Source organism: Aplidium turbinatum, chromosome 6 (assembly GCF_918807975.1).
Source record: "Aplidium turbinatum chromosome 6, kaAplTurb1.1, whole genome shotgun sequence".
NCBI classification, from domain to species: Eukaryota; Metazoa; Chordata; class Ascidiacea; order Aplousobranchia; family Polyclinidae; genus Aplidium; species Aplidium turbinatum.
Genome location: NC_137477.1, coordinates 24,793,974 through 24,808,887, shown reverse-complemented (window position 1 = coordinate 24,808,887; position 14,914 = coordinate 24,793,974). Strand labels below are relative to the sequence as shown.

At 37.3% G+C, this 14,914-nt stretch overlaps 1 protein-coding gene across 2 annotated transcripts; it reads right to left on the bottom strand.

The window, feature by feature from the left end:
* On the bottom strand, positions 1 to 6,467 carry LOC145772167 (basigin-like). 2 transcript variants are annotated; one of them, XM_082584016.1, is made up of 6 exons: positions 6,244 to 6,467; positions 4,558 to 4,800; positions 3,977 to 4,116; positions 3,204 to 3,359; positions 2,580 to 2,709; positions 1 to 2,142 (listed from the first exon to the last, which is right to left on the bottom strand). In XM_082584016.1, exons 2-6 carry the CDS (start codon positions 4,607 to 4,609, stop codon positions 2,051 to 2,053), a joined length of 570 nt encoding a protein of 189 aa, XP_082440142.1. In that variant the 5' UTR covers positions 4,610 to 4,800; positions 6,244 to 6,467; the 3' UTR covers positions 1 to 2,050. The 2 variants fall into 2 exon arrangements, with proteins under 2 accessions (XP_082440142.1, XP_082440141.1); XM_082584015.1 differs by lacking the exon at positions 6,244 to 6,467 and adding an exon at positions 5,912 to 6,024.
* Between the last annotated feature and the right edge of the window lie 8,447 nt (positions 6,468 to 14,914).

Below are 14,914 nucleotides of genomic sequence, written 5' to 3'. Positions count from 1 at the left end.
TTTAATGCACGCAAAAGCACTCAAGAAATTAAGTCGCACACAAATGAAATTAACTTATGATGTAAAGGGTGTTGGAAAGTTAAAAGTTGAATCTTTTGTACCACGTGAAGCGCACCATTTAGATTAAATCTCGCACAGCAAATGAAAACATTTTTTTACAAAATCACGTCACATCTGAGTGGTTCTGATGATGCATAAAAATACAAAACAGTGTGAAGAGAAATGACATGCTTTGCAGGTGATAGTTTGGCTCCATATTTATTTATAATAGTAGGGGATTACATACTGAAATGCTCTTGGAGTGTAACAAATGGTTTTCAATTAAGCAAAAATTCTTTTGTATATTATGCGGCATTTGCTGATGATGTTGCTCTGCTGGATAAAAACATCAAAAGTGCCCAAAGCCACGTTGAAAGACTGCAGGAGCTAGCTTAAGAGGTTGGACTTGTAATTACAGAGCACAGCACGGAAGAACTGCGACAGTTGGCTGAAAATCGTCACCTATGAAGACTTTTAATTGACGCTATTTTATACCCCACTGGCATGAAATAAATTATTATTATTACAGGAGTTTGTGGCTTAGCTCAGTAAGCAGTGACATGATCTGACTGCTTTGCGAAAATCTGATGTTGGAATTACAAAATACAAGCGATTCTGTTATTATTGCTGGCTAAGCAGAGTGAGTTTTTAAAAACCATCCAACGTAAAAACGTTTTTTTAAAAATATGATATCACAGAACCAATGACTAGCATTCAGCAAGCAAAAAGTAAGAAAAAATACACTCTTCATCCTTTGTGCGTTCAGCAAGTAAACATACAATAATGAAATAGCAAACCACTGTACAGAAATAATCCTGATGAAAGAAAAACTGGACAATAGCGTGTCGTACAAACAAAGCGGTGTTGAATGTCAGTAAAACTTGTCAAGATTTCAAGTAAGGATAATGGATTAAAGCAATTTCATGTATAACAAGCTAGTACCACTTTTCAGCATTATGAAGTGATAAATACAAGTATACAACTATTCATAGACACTCAATTAAAACAAAAATGTCTTGCAACTTATCCGTGCAAAGAATGATGAGTTTCATAATCTTCCGCGTTTTAGCAAACAGGTGCTCTTCACTTCTACGTAGGTTACGCAACACAAAAACGATCCTTGAGAAGTTATTGAATTACTTGATACAAAAAGGAAAGATACATATTACAGAAGCACAGAGACAGAGAAAACGTTAACAGTTCTTTATTAGCTTGATTTTATTCGAATGTTACGTCAATTGCGTCAATACGTCGAATGTTACGAACACACGTTACGTCAATTGCTCAAACAAAACTGTACATTGCTTTACATACGATATCACACAAAATGTGCTTTCAGATTCCAATAATCAGTAAGTAAAATTAATATAGATGAACATCTAGCGGCTGAGCACATAATGTGTTGTGTACACTGTACTGAGCAGGTCAAAATTACGCCGATTGCTCTTCTAATCACAAAAAATTATGTTAAAGCCTGCTACAAAGCATTGCGATTGAGGAAGCCCGTGCAACAGAAACATCTTGTTTATCGACAATCAGGAACCCGTGTGAGTTTCGGACTAATTGGAGCCATGCGGTTTCCATCTGTGACTCGGTTTCATTTTTGAGCACCCCGATACATCAATTTTAATTAGGGCAAAAAACATAACTTTTCAATCTTTACAGATCTTTTTAAGTCTTTAATCAATTGGACGATACTTTCTGACGCAGCAATTATTTTACGACAATAAACTTGAAAAGCTACAAAAATAAACAAGCACCAAAGAAATATCTGTTTTCAAATGCAACGTACCGTAGTTGTCGGATGATTTCTGACATTATAACTGTATTTTTATCTTATCTCAAAGACAACTTAATATTTTCTTGACACATCTTACCTTCCTAGAAAAGCAACAACAAAAAAGTTTGAAGTTTACAAAAATGGCACGTTCTCTAATTGTAACTCTCATCAATACCATTTCATGTAGAAAAAAGCATGCAGTTAAGTGCAAAGTTTTACCAACACAAAAAATTATTTCCTGGTTCCGCCCCGGTACCTGGCGCTTGAGCTCCCCTCATCTTGAGAACTGTAGGAATAGGATTCTTTCAAAGGCTCTTTCAACTCTGTTATAAAAATATTAAATGTATGTATAGTAGTTTCAAGGCAAACTGCCAAAGCTCGTTTCAACATGAGATAAAACTATTGCTCAAAAGTACCACTCTTGCTCTTGCTTTTGAAAAAATTATCTTCGACTTTTTTTTACAATATTATTATTGAAAGATCGATTTTGCACCAGAGGGGTTCGCTTAGGTTAGGCGGAAGCAGTGTATAAAAAAATAATTTTATATATAAGTTTTTATTGAAATGGTCAGTAGGAAATGTGGAGATAAATGGTCAGCCGAAACTGACCACAAGCAGACAGAAGACCGAGTAGGTGAAAACGCACATTAAAAATCATTGAAAGAAAGCAATACCATGAATTGAATACTACTGTAGTACCAGTGTGACTGGTCTACATACGACTTTTTAATCGAATAAAGTGTGAAAAAATGCAGTCTACCTTCTTCTGTTGATTTTGATTTTCTCCTGACAACGAGTATAATGCATGCCACGATAAGAACTTCACAAACTATCCCCAGGAGTGGCCATAAAAAGGCAAGTCGTGAGTGAACACGAATCAACACCGAAGTCTGAAAGAAAATTTTTAATCAATGCTCCACAAAACTGATACAATTCTACCACATTCTGCCTGTAGTGTTGGTCCAATACGCTATCTGGATGGATGTAAACTACGGTCGCTGCTAGAAAAGTAAATAAAGTGATACTTGTTGATTACAACAATTAGCCAGATGCTGTAACTTTGTAAGTGAAGATTTTGAGAGATAAGATATTTCGTATTTTGTTACAAGGCCGACCAAGCGTTAAAAATTAAAACTAAATTTTACAGAAAAGGCTATGTTTTGTAACGGATTACTTTACATTGTAGCGATTTAGCATAATTTTTTTTTTTTTAACTTTTTGATGGGAATCGCAAAAAAATTAGTAATCTCTCAAGCACATATAGCTCCACACAAAGTAAAAATTACATGAATTTGTGTGGAGCTACACGTGCTTGAAAGGTTGCTGATCTTTTTGTTCTCACTGTTGTCAATGCTTAAAAACTTGTTTCTAATTTCCTTCTTACAGTGGCAGTTACGTTGAGAGTGTTGCTAGTGGCTGTGCAATTGTAGACACCCCTCACATTATAATCGACACGAGATATGATCAAGGAAGATGATCCCGGAGTGCTGTTCTGAATTGAATACGTCTTGCTGTCACTCCCACTCAACACAACAGGATTCTGAAATACAGTTAGGTTTGATTACCGTAACTATTGCAACCAAAAAAAAATTCTATTTACAGTAATAGGAAAGTTCAACTTTTCAACATACAGCTGATTCATCTTATTCTTTTTTAAAATCAGTCTTATTTTGAGTTGATCTTAATTTATTATAGTCTTGATATTGCTGTTTTTTTATTAAAATTTTGTAAATAAGGTGTGCTTGTAAACAAGTAGGCTAACTAAAGGCTAAAAAACAAGAAAAAAGGTTTCAGCATCATTTGCCATATAACTAAAGCAAGAAACCAAACAAAATATTCACCATGTGCAACATAGGCTTTAAAAACACATTATGATGAAATATATTGCACTTCAAATCAATTTTGAAGTTTTCTGTTGGAACTTAAAGATCTCCCAGTCCCTGTCTCACTGTTAGATTTCAAACTGTAAGCAATTACGGTACCAGTCCATCAAAAAAAAAATGCTAATATTGCAATGCCTGATACTTGTAAAACATATGTATTATATTATGTACGTTATTTTACCTTTAAACCACAGGACCAAGCAGTAGAGAAGATAAAAAAACTATTTCTTAATAATGTCACAGCATATTAAAGGGCTTAATTTGCAATGCTTACTGGGTCATCAGGGAAAGTGATGGACCAAACTAAATTAGGAGTTGGATAGGCATATGAATAACAATCCAAACTTCTGTCTTCGTCACCTTCCACAAACACTATTGATCTTCCTGTGTGAGGGATCAGTGGATCAGAAAAATCTGAACAAAATTACCAGCAAAATTTAAAATTTTGACCTACGTCTTTACACTTGACACAATGCCATAAGTCATTACAGTACATGCAGTCTAAACAAATTTTAAAACCATGAGTTCTTCAAAAGAGTTTCCAAAATTGGAAAGCAATATACCACAAAGTCACAATAGCAATTAACAATTGTAAAAAATATCTTGCTATGACTTGTTCTGTCTGTTTGTTAATGAACCTATTTGGCTATTTTTTTAAAAAGTTTTTCTGAAGTGTGCACAGGCCATTTTGTCAGACACTACTTATATTTCAATAAGTTATATGAATATTGAATAATTGTCATATTGCCAACAATAAATTAACCGAAAACGTCGAGGAACAAGAACCGATACAGGAAGATGACATGTTTGCTTTATTGTAAGAACAGAGAATAGCCAGAATCTATTAAAACTCACTCTGTGCAGTGAAGGTTTTCATTAATAATCCTCCTACTTCACAAAAGTACATCCCAGTATTGGAAGAAGATGAGATTGAGTAACTATTGCCATTTGCTTCCAAAACTTTTTGTACATTAGTACTTGAGGATGAAAATTTCCATGTGTAAGATTTGTTATAAGCTGTCGTTGTGCAAATTAGGAGTATCTGATTTGTTTCAGATGCTTTTGTGATATCAACTACAGTGGACGTAGCTTGACTTTCTGTCATAACATTAATTATGAATTAGCAAATATATAAATTTCATGCAATTGGTTTTGTATTGCGGTACAAAATAATAAAAACTTATAACACACAAGGAAAAGTGCTAATGAAGTAGCTAGCTTTATGGGAAGATCATGGAAATCTTTAAATTCAATTTTACCAATCCTTGCTAAAAAAGATAGTCGATTAGTCCAGGCTAACATGACACAGCTAGGTTCTGGGGGTAGCAGACAGAAGATTTCAGAGCATGTGTCTAAATCTTTTGCAAGGAGAAAGTGTCAAGTCTACAATAGTACCAACCAGCAGGTAGGTAAACACTCTCACAACTCAGCTACACAACCAAACTGAAAATATTTCTTTGTAAATAAGAAAAATATCTACCAAAAGGATTTGCAAAATTGTTTTAACAGTCTAATTCAAAAATTCTCTTGCAATAAGACTAACAACGTATTAAATTCATCATAATAAAAACCAATAAAGTAGTATGTTTGAAATATGCAAATTGTATAAAGTATAATATAATATATATACATTGCAAAAGTGGCACAAGTTGAATTCAATACATTCTTAGTGTTACAACAAGAAAAGTTTTGAACAAAAATGTTGAAGTAATTTTGAAAAACCTTTTAGTAAATACAACAAATTCTTTGAAAGTAAATTGTACAACTTGTTCGACCTTCCACCATAATCTTTTATAGGTGTCGAATATCAATCAATAGTTTATTTGCCAGAAGCAGGAAAAGTATATACATGTTTGAAATATGCAAATTGTATATACACTGCAAAAGTGGCCACAAGTCGAATTGAATACATTATATATAAGCGTTATTGCAAGAGAATTTTTAAACAAAATGTTAAAGCAATTTTGCAAATCCTGTTAGTAAAGTCAATTTCCTTCAAAATAAATTGTAGAACTTGCACTACCTCTTTGCAGACTTGACTGTACAATGTACATTGTTCAGGTGAAGTCAATCATCATTGAAATATGGACTAACTCAAATACCGTTTTGCATTAAGTTGTTAATGTACTTATCACACTAGTTTGAGTAGCCTAATTAAATTCATATATACAATAGCCCAGTCCGAGTAAAACACAAGGTTGTCACTCACCTACATAACACCATCTTTGAGCACACAACAGCAACACATACCATAGACTTAAAAACCAACGCAGCATATCATTAAATGGTTACAGAAAATGTTAGAAATAATTCTAGTTGTCTGTGTTTTGTCAAAAAAGCCACAACTTTATGGGTTACGGCAATCAAAACTGAGCAAAGTCCTGAACATGAGCACTCATTGTCCAATGTTACCGCCCACCACTTAAAGAGATGTAGGTTGATTTATCAATATAGCCTAGCCCACATGTCAAAAAATAAATTCAATAAATCCAATTAAAATCCATACTTCGACCACAGTATCACATCTAATCTGGGTCTCACCTGGTTGCAGGGTTACCAGATGTAAATTTGGCAAGGGGCCAACTGCACGATCAAAAAGAGCCAACTTCTAAAACAAAGGGCCAACTCAATTTCAAGTACTAAGAAGCAATTTCACTGAATTAGTAACACATTCTTAGCAATATAGCCACATATTTCACATGTAAACAAAATAATTTAAGTAGCCAGTAGCCTAATACCTTAGTAAATAGTTACTGTGTACACAAAAATAAGGAAAATCGACAAACATTATTTCCAGAAGTGGAACAAACATTGCAGCGCTGAAACATAACATACCATACAACATGTAAGATCATACTTCTGGAGAGACACAACAATAACAAGTAAACAATTTCCAAAAAGGCATGCAGAGAATGTGACCCCAATGAATTCCACCGAGCAAGTTATCTAGCAGTTAAATAAACATTTCCACGTTCAATTCACCACAGGCCTCGAAATTCACGGCGGACATGTCAGCCGTCACAGCATGTGATGTCCGCGGGAAGTACCCTCTAGATCGGTCATATTTGTCCGCCGAGAAATATCGCAGAAACTGGCGATACAAATCGTCATTGCATAGCACGAACAACTGTTGCAAGAATATAATTTGCGCTGGGAATGCGAAATTATCGCATTCCAAGCGCGCATCTAGAAAAAGTTAATACTGTACCTCTTACCTTCCATTCAAGCAGAAAAACTTTCGAATTTTACGTTGCTTCAACGATTGATGACATTGAATCAGCGTAACAGAGGTGAATTCTTAGCTAAGAATTGATGGGAGTACCGGTACTTCTACACTAATCACGCGCAACTTAGTTCAAGTCTTATGTCACAATGTCTGGCTTTGATCTCCGAGTAATATTGATAATGCAAGGTTGGTTACAAAGTTAGATTATAAGAGTATAGGCTACTACAGCAAGATGCCGCAAAACTTAAGTTTTGGTATTACAGTAAGAAAGAAGAGGCCCAGGGAAATTTCTGAAAGTGAGAATGAGGGCGATGAACCTACTACTAGGAATTTTAGTGGTGATAGACGCATATACTAAAGGAACAACGAATGTAAGGATTAGCTAGCTGTCAAAGATCACAACACATCGTTTACCCCAAGCCATCAATTTCCGGTCATCAAGGCCATCGACAATATGAGTGACAACAAAAAAAATCAAAATTAAGAGGTTGTTTGAAATCGCATATTTTATCGCTAAAGAAGAGCTCGCATTTACGCTTTTCCCTCAACTAGCCGGTCTGGAGAAAAGACACGGAATAGATCTCGGTATCACGTATCTTAACGACAAGCAGTGATCTCGTGGAGATTGGCGCACGTCTTTGAAGATCGATGTTATTGAAGCTCTAATCATGCGCATATGTTTGAATGGCCTTGACTGCGCTGATTATAACTCCGAGCCTGCCGTGGTCTCGTGGAATACTGATACTATTTTGGAGAGGCGACCGCATCACGGAGAGGGGAAAAAATAATTGTGCTTTTTCTAATGTTTTGTTCATTCTTTTCATCACTTTCGCTCACATGACACGCAAAAATAAACCTAAAGAAAAAAGCCTAGTGAAACTTTGCACATCAGAAAATAGTAGCGTTACGCGTTAGTGTAGAAGTTTTCCGACTCGTGCCCAGAGCATTGTGACGCAAGAAGCCACACGACCTCGTTCGGTGGAAGTTAATCAGTTATGCGGTGGATTATTTTTTTATTATTTATTTGCATCAGACACAAAAAGTCCATAGAATTTAAATTTTTAACAATCATCATATTATGATCATCATCATATTTAGTAGCTACACGGCGTCAAGCCAACGTCGTTGGTCTGATGAAAGCCTTTCAGAGTGACTTCGCCGAAGTTTTAAAAAGCCTAAACCGTAGCTATGGTTCTCAAATGGCGAAGACTTATCAAGATAAAGAGATTAAGTATGACGATCGACGTTACAACTGGTGTGTCCGCCGTAAGACTTAATTTGTCCGCCGAGATAGCTGCTCAGACCGGACACGTTTGTCCGCCGTCAACAAAAACGAATTTCGAGGCCTGCACCATCATCCTCCTATTCGAGTTCACAGTGAAATACACAATGTCTGTGGTAAGTTTTTCCCCAATTGCCGTACTATTGTATTTCCTACCGCTCTCATATCCTGCTTTCTACTTCTTTGGCACCCTAGTTTTCCTGAATCAACTCCAACAAACACAATAAAATTGTGTATCTGTATTACACTGCCACAGTAGCCTAACTAGTGTTACTGTGTTACCACCTTCTCCAGAAGACAAGACAAAAATAATCACTTGCAAAAAGACATTCCACAATCCCTCACACTTTGAAAACGGCCAAACAAGGCCCAAAAAAAGCTAATGGACTGAACTGAAATTTAAGGAACCAACTGGTTTTCAAAAAGGGCCAATAAGCCAACCCAAAATTAGAGAGCTAACTGGCTTTCAAAAGGCCAATTTCTGAAATTGGCCCCAAAAAGGACAATGTAGCAATCCTTTAACTCACTAGAAAAAGGTCATGCTGATATCAGACTCGATCAGAGCCGCGTATGGAAAGAAAACAGGTAACGTCTAGAACATCACATGGCCAGGGCGAAAGAGAAAATTGAATTGAGTCCTGTCTTTGTCATGAGTTACCATGGGGGGTGGGGGGACAGGTTATACCTGGGACTGGTACATAAGTCCCCCCACCCCCTTGGTAACTCATGACAAAGACAGGACTCAATTCAATTTTCTCTTTCGCCCTGGCCGTGTAATGTTCCAGTTTTTTCTAAGAAAACAGGGTGAAAAATCAGAAAGTCAAGAGTTCCCAAAAAATACGTTTTGATTTCCATATTGCTGAAGCTTTACAGAAAAAATCTAGGAAATAGTTCTCAGTCTGCTCATAAAGAGCCAACGGGCCAACCAAAAATTTGAGGGCCAAACAGCTTCAGAAAGAGCCAGATTTCTGAAAGTTGGCACCAAACAGGCCAACCTTGCCTGGTTGTGCAACTGACGGACTCACTTCAGCGGTGCCAGATGTTTTAAAACTATTGTCCTTTTTCCTATTTTTTAAATTTAATTTCACTGTAGTTGCTATCGAAACTGAAACGTCGATTTTCACAAAATCTGACAAAAGTATGCATTTATATTTTCTGATCAAGCTTTAAAGGGGAATACAGAGAACAATAAACAATATTTAAAAAACAAAATCAAAATAAATTTTACTAAGTGAATAAAGAAATAACAGTACGGTAATCTCTCAAGTAGGTTACATGTAGCTCCACACAAAGTGAAATTTACATGACTTTTGACTCTGCTTTTTATTTGTTTAAAAATAATGTCTAAAAAGACATTTTGACTCTTTTATGTTTGTTTAAAAATATTGTTTAAAAAGACAAAGCAATGGCGAGTGGTTAGTGCGTTGGGCTCACAGTCGAAAGCCTGCATGTTCGACTCCAGCCACCCGCACTTGCTGTTGTTTCTCTAGGCAAGAAACTTTACGACAATTGCCTCTACCCAGTGATCGATTTCGAGTAATGGGTAGTACTGTACCAAATTTAAGTCGTAAGTAAAGTAGACAACCGGAAACAGACATTGCCGTCGGCTGCAGCGTGGGTCAGGTGTACGTCGGAAGGCGTACACCGATGCATAGCGCTCAAGTCCGCTTTCCGCAATGCAGGATAAAGATAAACAAACAAACAAAACATTAAAAGTAACTACGGACAGTGTCCAGTGTTTCGATCTTCCGATCTGTTCAGGGTAGTAAAATGAAAGTGGATCAGTTTTTAATTTTATCACGAGTCTCTGATTGCAGGTAGTCTTATTTGCTCTGTGCATCCTATTTTAAAATTAGTTTTTTCGCACCTTGCCAAGCCTGTTTGACGCCATCGCCATTTGCAGTGACCTTTGAGATTCTCGTGTTTATTGCCAAGTGTTGAGCTAGGGGACGTTCAAATATTACGTAACGCCTTCGAGGGGGAGGGGGGGGGGGTTTATGCAAAGCGTTACGTTAGCGTCACATCGGGGGGAGGGGGTTCAAACAAAACGTTACGTAACGCTTTCGAGTACGGAATGGTAGTTTTTTGTGCTGAATTTGTAGTGAAAAAGCGTTACATGGGGGAGGGGGGGGGATTGAAAAAAGCGTTACGTTGGCGTTACATGGGGGAGGGGGGGGGTCAAAAATTCGGAAAAAAAAGCGTTACGTAATATTTGAACGTTCCCCTAGTCAAAAGCACTGTTCAGTTTTTGTTTTTTCCCTGTTGATAAATTTAATAGCCTATTTAACCATTGTATTTTTTAGATGTAAAAGTACTGTAGCCTATGTTATTCCTGAAGAGGACATCTTGCGATGCCGAAAACGATGGAAATTTGTTTCTATGGAGTTTTCTTTTTTGTCTTGTGTAAATATTATTGTAGCCTAAACTTAAATTTGATTGCGTTGCTGTGCTTCGTGTGCCTGTAGTTCAAAAAGATAAACTCATAATCAAAGCTCTAAATACTATTAATACTACAAACAGTGCTCAATGCAAAGCAAAAAAGCCAAGTAGAGCAAATTACATCAAATATTTTTGTAGGCCTACAAGGCTATTGCGGCATCGGATGGGAGTATATAGCCCTTTGCAATTCTGAGTTGTTTTTTTGCAGACTGAATTAAGGCTATAATGATTAATAGCTTTTCAGTAGGCTAGTACCATTTTAGTATTTTTCAGGACCTCCTGATTATCTCCCTTTTAGTGTGAAACAAGCTGTGGAGGTTTTAGAAAGTAGTAGCCTAACTAATGTAACTATATTTGATGTAACATTGTTGCAATCCAATATCATGCCAAACACTTAATCCATACCGTACGTCATTTCCTAAAGATTTTGTATTTTTCCATCTAAGCTGCACTAGCCTAAATAGAAAAAAGGTAACAGAAAATAAAACTGTTCACACTCGCCTTTTGAGAAGAGAGACAAAGGGACACGAGAATAAAAAATTAGAAAGTAGGCTATATAGCCTACAACCCAGCCAGCAAGCCTATATGGGCCCCACATGGGGACCCATATGGGCTGATGTACGGGCCCCATGTGAGATGCCCATATGGGACCCATACACATTGTGTCCGCGGGCATCACATTGCCCCCATATAGGCTGCCCATATTCATTTATGGCAGTGGTTCTCAAACTTTTTTTTGTTGCGACGCCTCTGGAAAAGTTTTCTGGACATGCGACGCACCAGCAAATAAAAGTTAATGAGGAAACTTATTATTAAAGTTTTGTTTATTGATACAACAACAAAAAGCAATGCATATTATTTAATGTGACGTGTGGGCTTGTTTGTTTTTACAAAGTTCATTAAATCTTGGGAGAATTTTTGAAATTGCCACCCTCATTTTTCTTTCAGTGTTTATTGGTGATTGTTCCCGACAATGGTTCACCTAATCAAACGTCATATAAAAACCGTTATGGTCTACTTAACCTAGCTGGCATCTTACGTCATGGAAGTTGCTAGAAAATGAGCCAAAATTGCAGCATCGTTCGTAAGACTTGTGTCAAACCTGTTTAAACATGAAACATTGCATCATCGCCTTTGAACACCTGTTTGAATTGCGTAACAATGTCTTTCACTATTACGTCACAGTACTGCGTACGTGAGTTTGAGATATTGATATCTATTCTGGTCATTCATGAAATGGTTGCTTGAGAGTTGTCGCACATTTAACTGTTTGCTTAGTGCTTGCTAGCTGGACAAAAATTCCGTCTTTATCTAAGTAGTTTGTTCTGTAGTGACACGTTTTAGAGGTGTACGGTGTTGCATCCCAATTTCGACAGCCAGGTGGCTAATTTTACAGAAATACAATTTTGAATAGACGTTTCAAAGGAGTGTTTCTTTCGGTCATTACATTCAGACGAACGGATTTGGGAATCTTATGTTACAATTTTCCCACGAAGAGATTATGGTTTACCGCTGTGACCAGTGATCGAAATTTGCTTTTTATCACTTGCCTAGGCAGAAAATCCTGCTTCACATAAATATGACGTGACATATGGGATAATAATTCGTAGTGCTTTCTTCACCAAAGCTGGATAATCGCCATTCATTGAAATCCAGAAATTTGCCGGATTTCCTGAATTAAACATCCTTTTCAGGGAATTGTCACAAGAAAGGTCAATGTAGGCTTCTTTTTCTTCTGCAGTAAAAGACAGTGGAGTAGATTGGACGAAAGGATCACGAATCCATTCGTAGTTTGATAAATTTTTCGGGAAGTATTTTGCAAATTTCGACTCGAGCTTGGACAAATGTTGCCCAAATATGCTTCACAAATTTCAAGGCAGCGTCATACTTTTCTTTTCAAGCAAATTGGACGAGAAAGTGAAGTATCGAGAGCTTCCAGACAGGTTTGCTATATACCTTCCTTCCACAATAGCAGGGTAGGCACTTTTACATAACCCACTCGTCGAAGAGTGCCTGCTTTTCAATGTGAAATTGCTTTGTGTTTTAGTCACAATTTCGACTTGTTAAAGTGGCTACCATTAAGATCCTTCTTGCACTCAGTTCAGTTGCAGAAGAAAAAATAGTATTAGCAGAGGGTGGGAATCGAACCCACGAAATCGAAATTACTACTCCTTTGCCCTAACCATTAGGCAACGGTGGTTGTGGTGAAGCATTCAGTTAAATTTCTTTGTATCAAAAATTTTCGATCAGAATATCACGTGTCGAGTCACATGACTGAAATCAGCTGAATCGCCAATGAACATGTCACGCATGATTGCGTACCTTTTCGACGAGTGGGTAATGTTAAAGCGCCTACCCAATAGCAGCTTTTTAACGAATGCTGCAATTTTATCTGAAATGTCATTTTTATTCGGCCCTGCATAGAAATGTTCAGTTTGGCGAAGATATCACACAAGTAAAGTAAGCCAATTTCAATAAGAAATTGTTCTGAGCTAAACAATCTGCAAGTGGATTATTTTCTTGCTGCAAAAAGCCTGAAGTTCATCCACCAATTCGTAGAAGCGTTCAAAGAATTTTCTAAGCGAAAGCCACTTGGATGAAAATTAAAAGAGCAAACTCCGATGCGCTGCATTCATTTCTCCACAAAGTTTTTTGAAAACTCTTGACTTCAGTGGGCGTGTTTTAATGAAGTTAACAACTTTGATGACAACTGAAACTGCTAATCAAAGGATTAGCCTATCCTCATCTGTATAAAATAAACTAAATTCAGCTACGAAACGAAACTCTTCTGCGACGCCAGGGATATCTATAACTACGGGATTGGAAACTCTATCCAGTGCTATACATCAGTAGGGTCATCACATTACTACGATTACAGAGAGATTAACAAAACAAAATACCGACTAAAAGATACACAAAATTTGATTTTACAATAATAATACAAAATGTACACTTACATTAAAACTTAATTGATTATAAAAGTACATTTACGCTGCTAGAAAAAAAAACGATGAATCCAAAAAATGAATGAATGCAACGAGTCCAAAAACCGCCTACTGTTGTTCTTTAGCATTTTGCGTGCTGCAAATCGGATCAGAAGTAAATGAGGAGTGTTCAGCAATCAGTGAAATATGTTGTTGTATCATCAACTTGTTCACAGACCAATCTAGTACGAAACTAATCCGTTTACGATGTCATCAGAACTAAAACCAATCGTCATTCTGGAAATTTTTTAAGCAGCAAACAAAATACAACATGACTGCACTAATGGAATACAAACAAATAAACAAACCAGGCAAGCGTAGACCTTACAATTTACAGCTGGTGAATTGATTGTTACACTTTTGGTTGTTCGTTTAGCCTAATACTTGCTGCCCTTTGAGGTCAATTTATGTGATTACTTATCACAGCAGCGCACAAAGAAAAGTGACCCTACTGGTGTATAAAATGGTTTTCAGTTCCACAGAGTTTCCAATCCCGTAGTTATAGATATCCCTGTGCGACGCCCTTGGAAAATTGAAACGACGCACCAGGGCGTCGCGACGCACAGTTTGAGAACTACTGATTTATGGGTTGCTCACACTCAACCCACAAATCTAATATGGGCTGCCTATATGTATATCAGGTATATAACTACAGACAGATGCCAAAGTGCCAAACTGCAAGCAGTGAACTTTGCGCAATGCATAGCAAGGTGCCCCCAGTAAAGTGCTCAATCGGGGTAAGCCAAGATTTTTGATGAACTGTTTTATTTTGGTCAACGACGCACGAGTACAAAATAATTGACACGGCGAGAAGAACACAATAAACATAGCCAGGTCAGAGACTTTAAAGAACCGGCCTGCCACGCCCCGTGGAGGCGGGGAGCGGCGTGATTATGGGGTGGCGATGCACCCGGAAGGGAAATCCACCAGCTTAGGTCGCGGGGGCCAGGCTGGGGAGTCTAGGTACCTGTGGAAGGAAAGTGTGGATCGAGATTTTTGTGCGACTCGTCCGCAAAAGTTAGAATGGCGGAACGGGCCAGGGGCGTCAACTGCAGACAGTGCACACGATGATTTATTTTGATCAACAACACACGAGTAGGTATATAGCTCCATGTGACATTTTCCTATTTGTGGTACGTAAGCACAAAAAATAGTACTACTGCTAACCTTGCCAAAGTGCTCCAACTGCAAGCAGTGAGCTTTGCGCAATGCATAGCAAGGTGCCTCCAGTAATTTTGCTTGTTCAATTTCATTTTGTGTTTGTTTAAAAGATCAACAAAA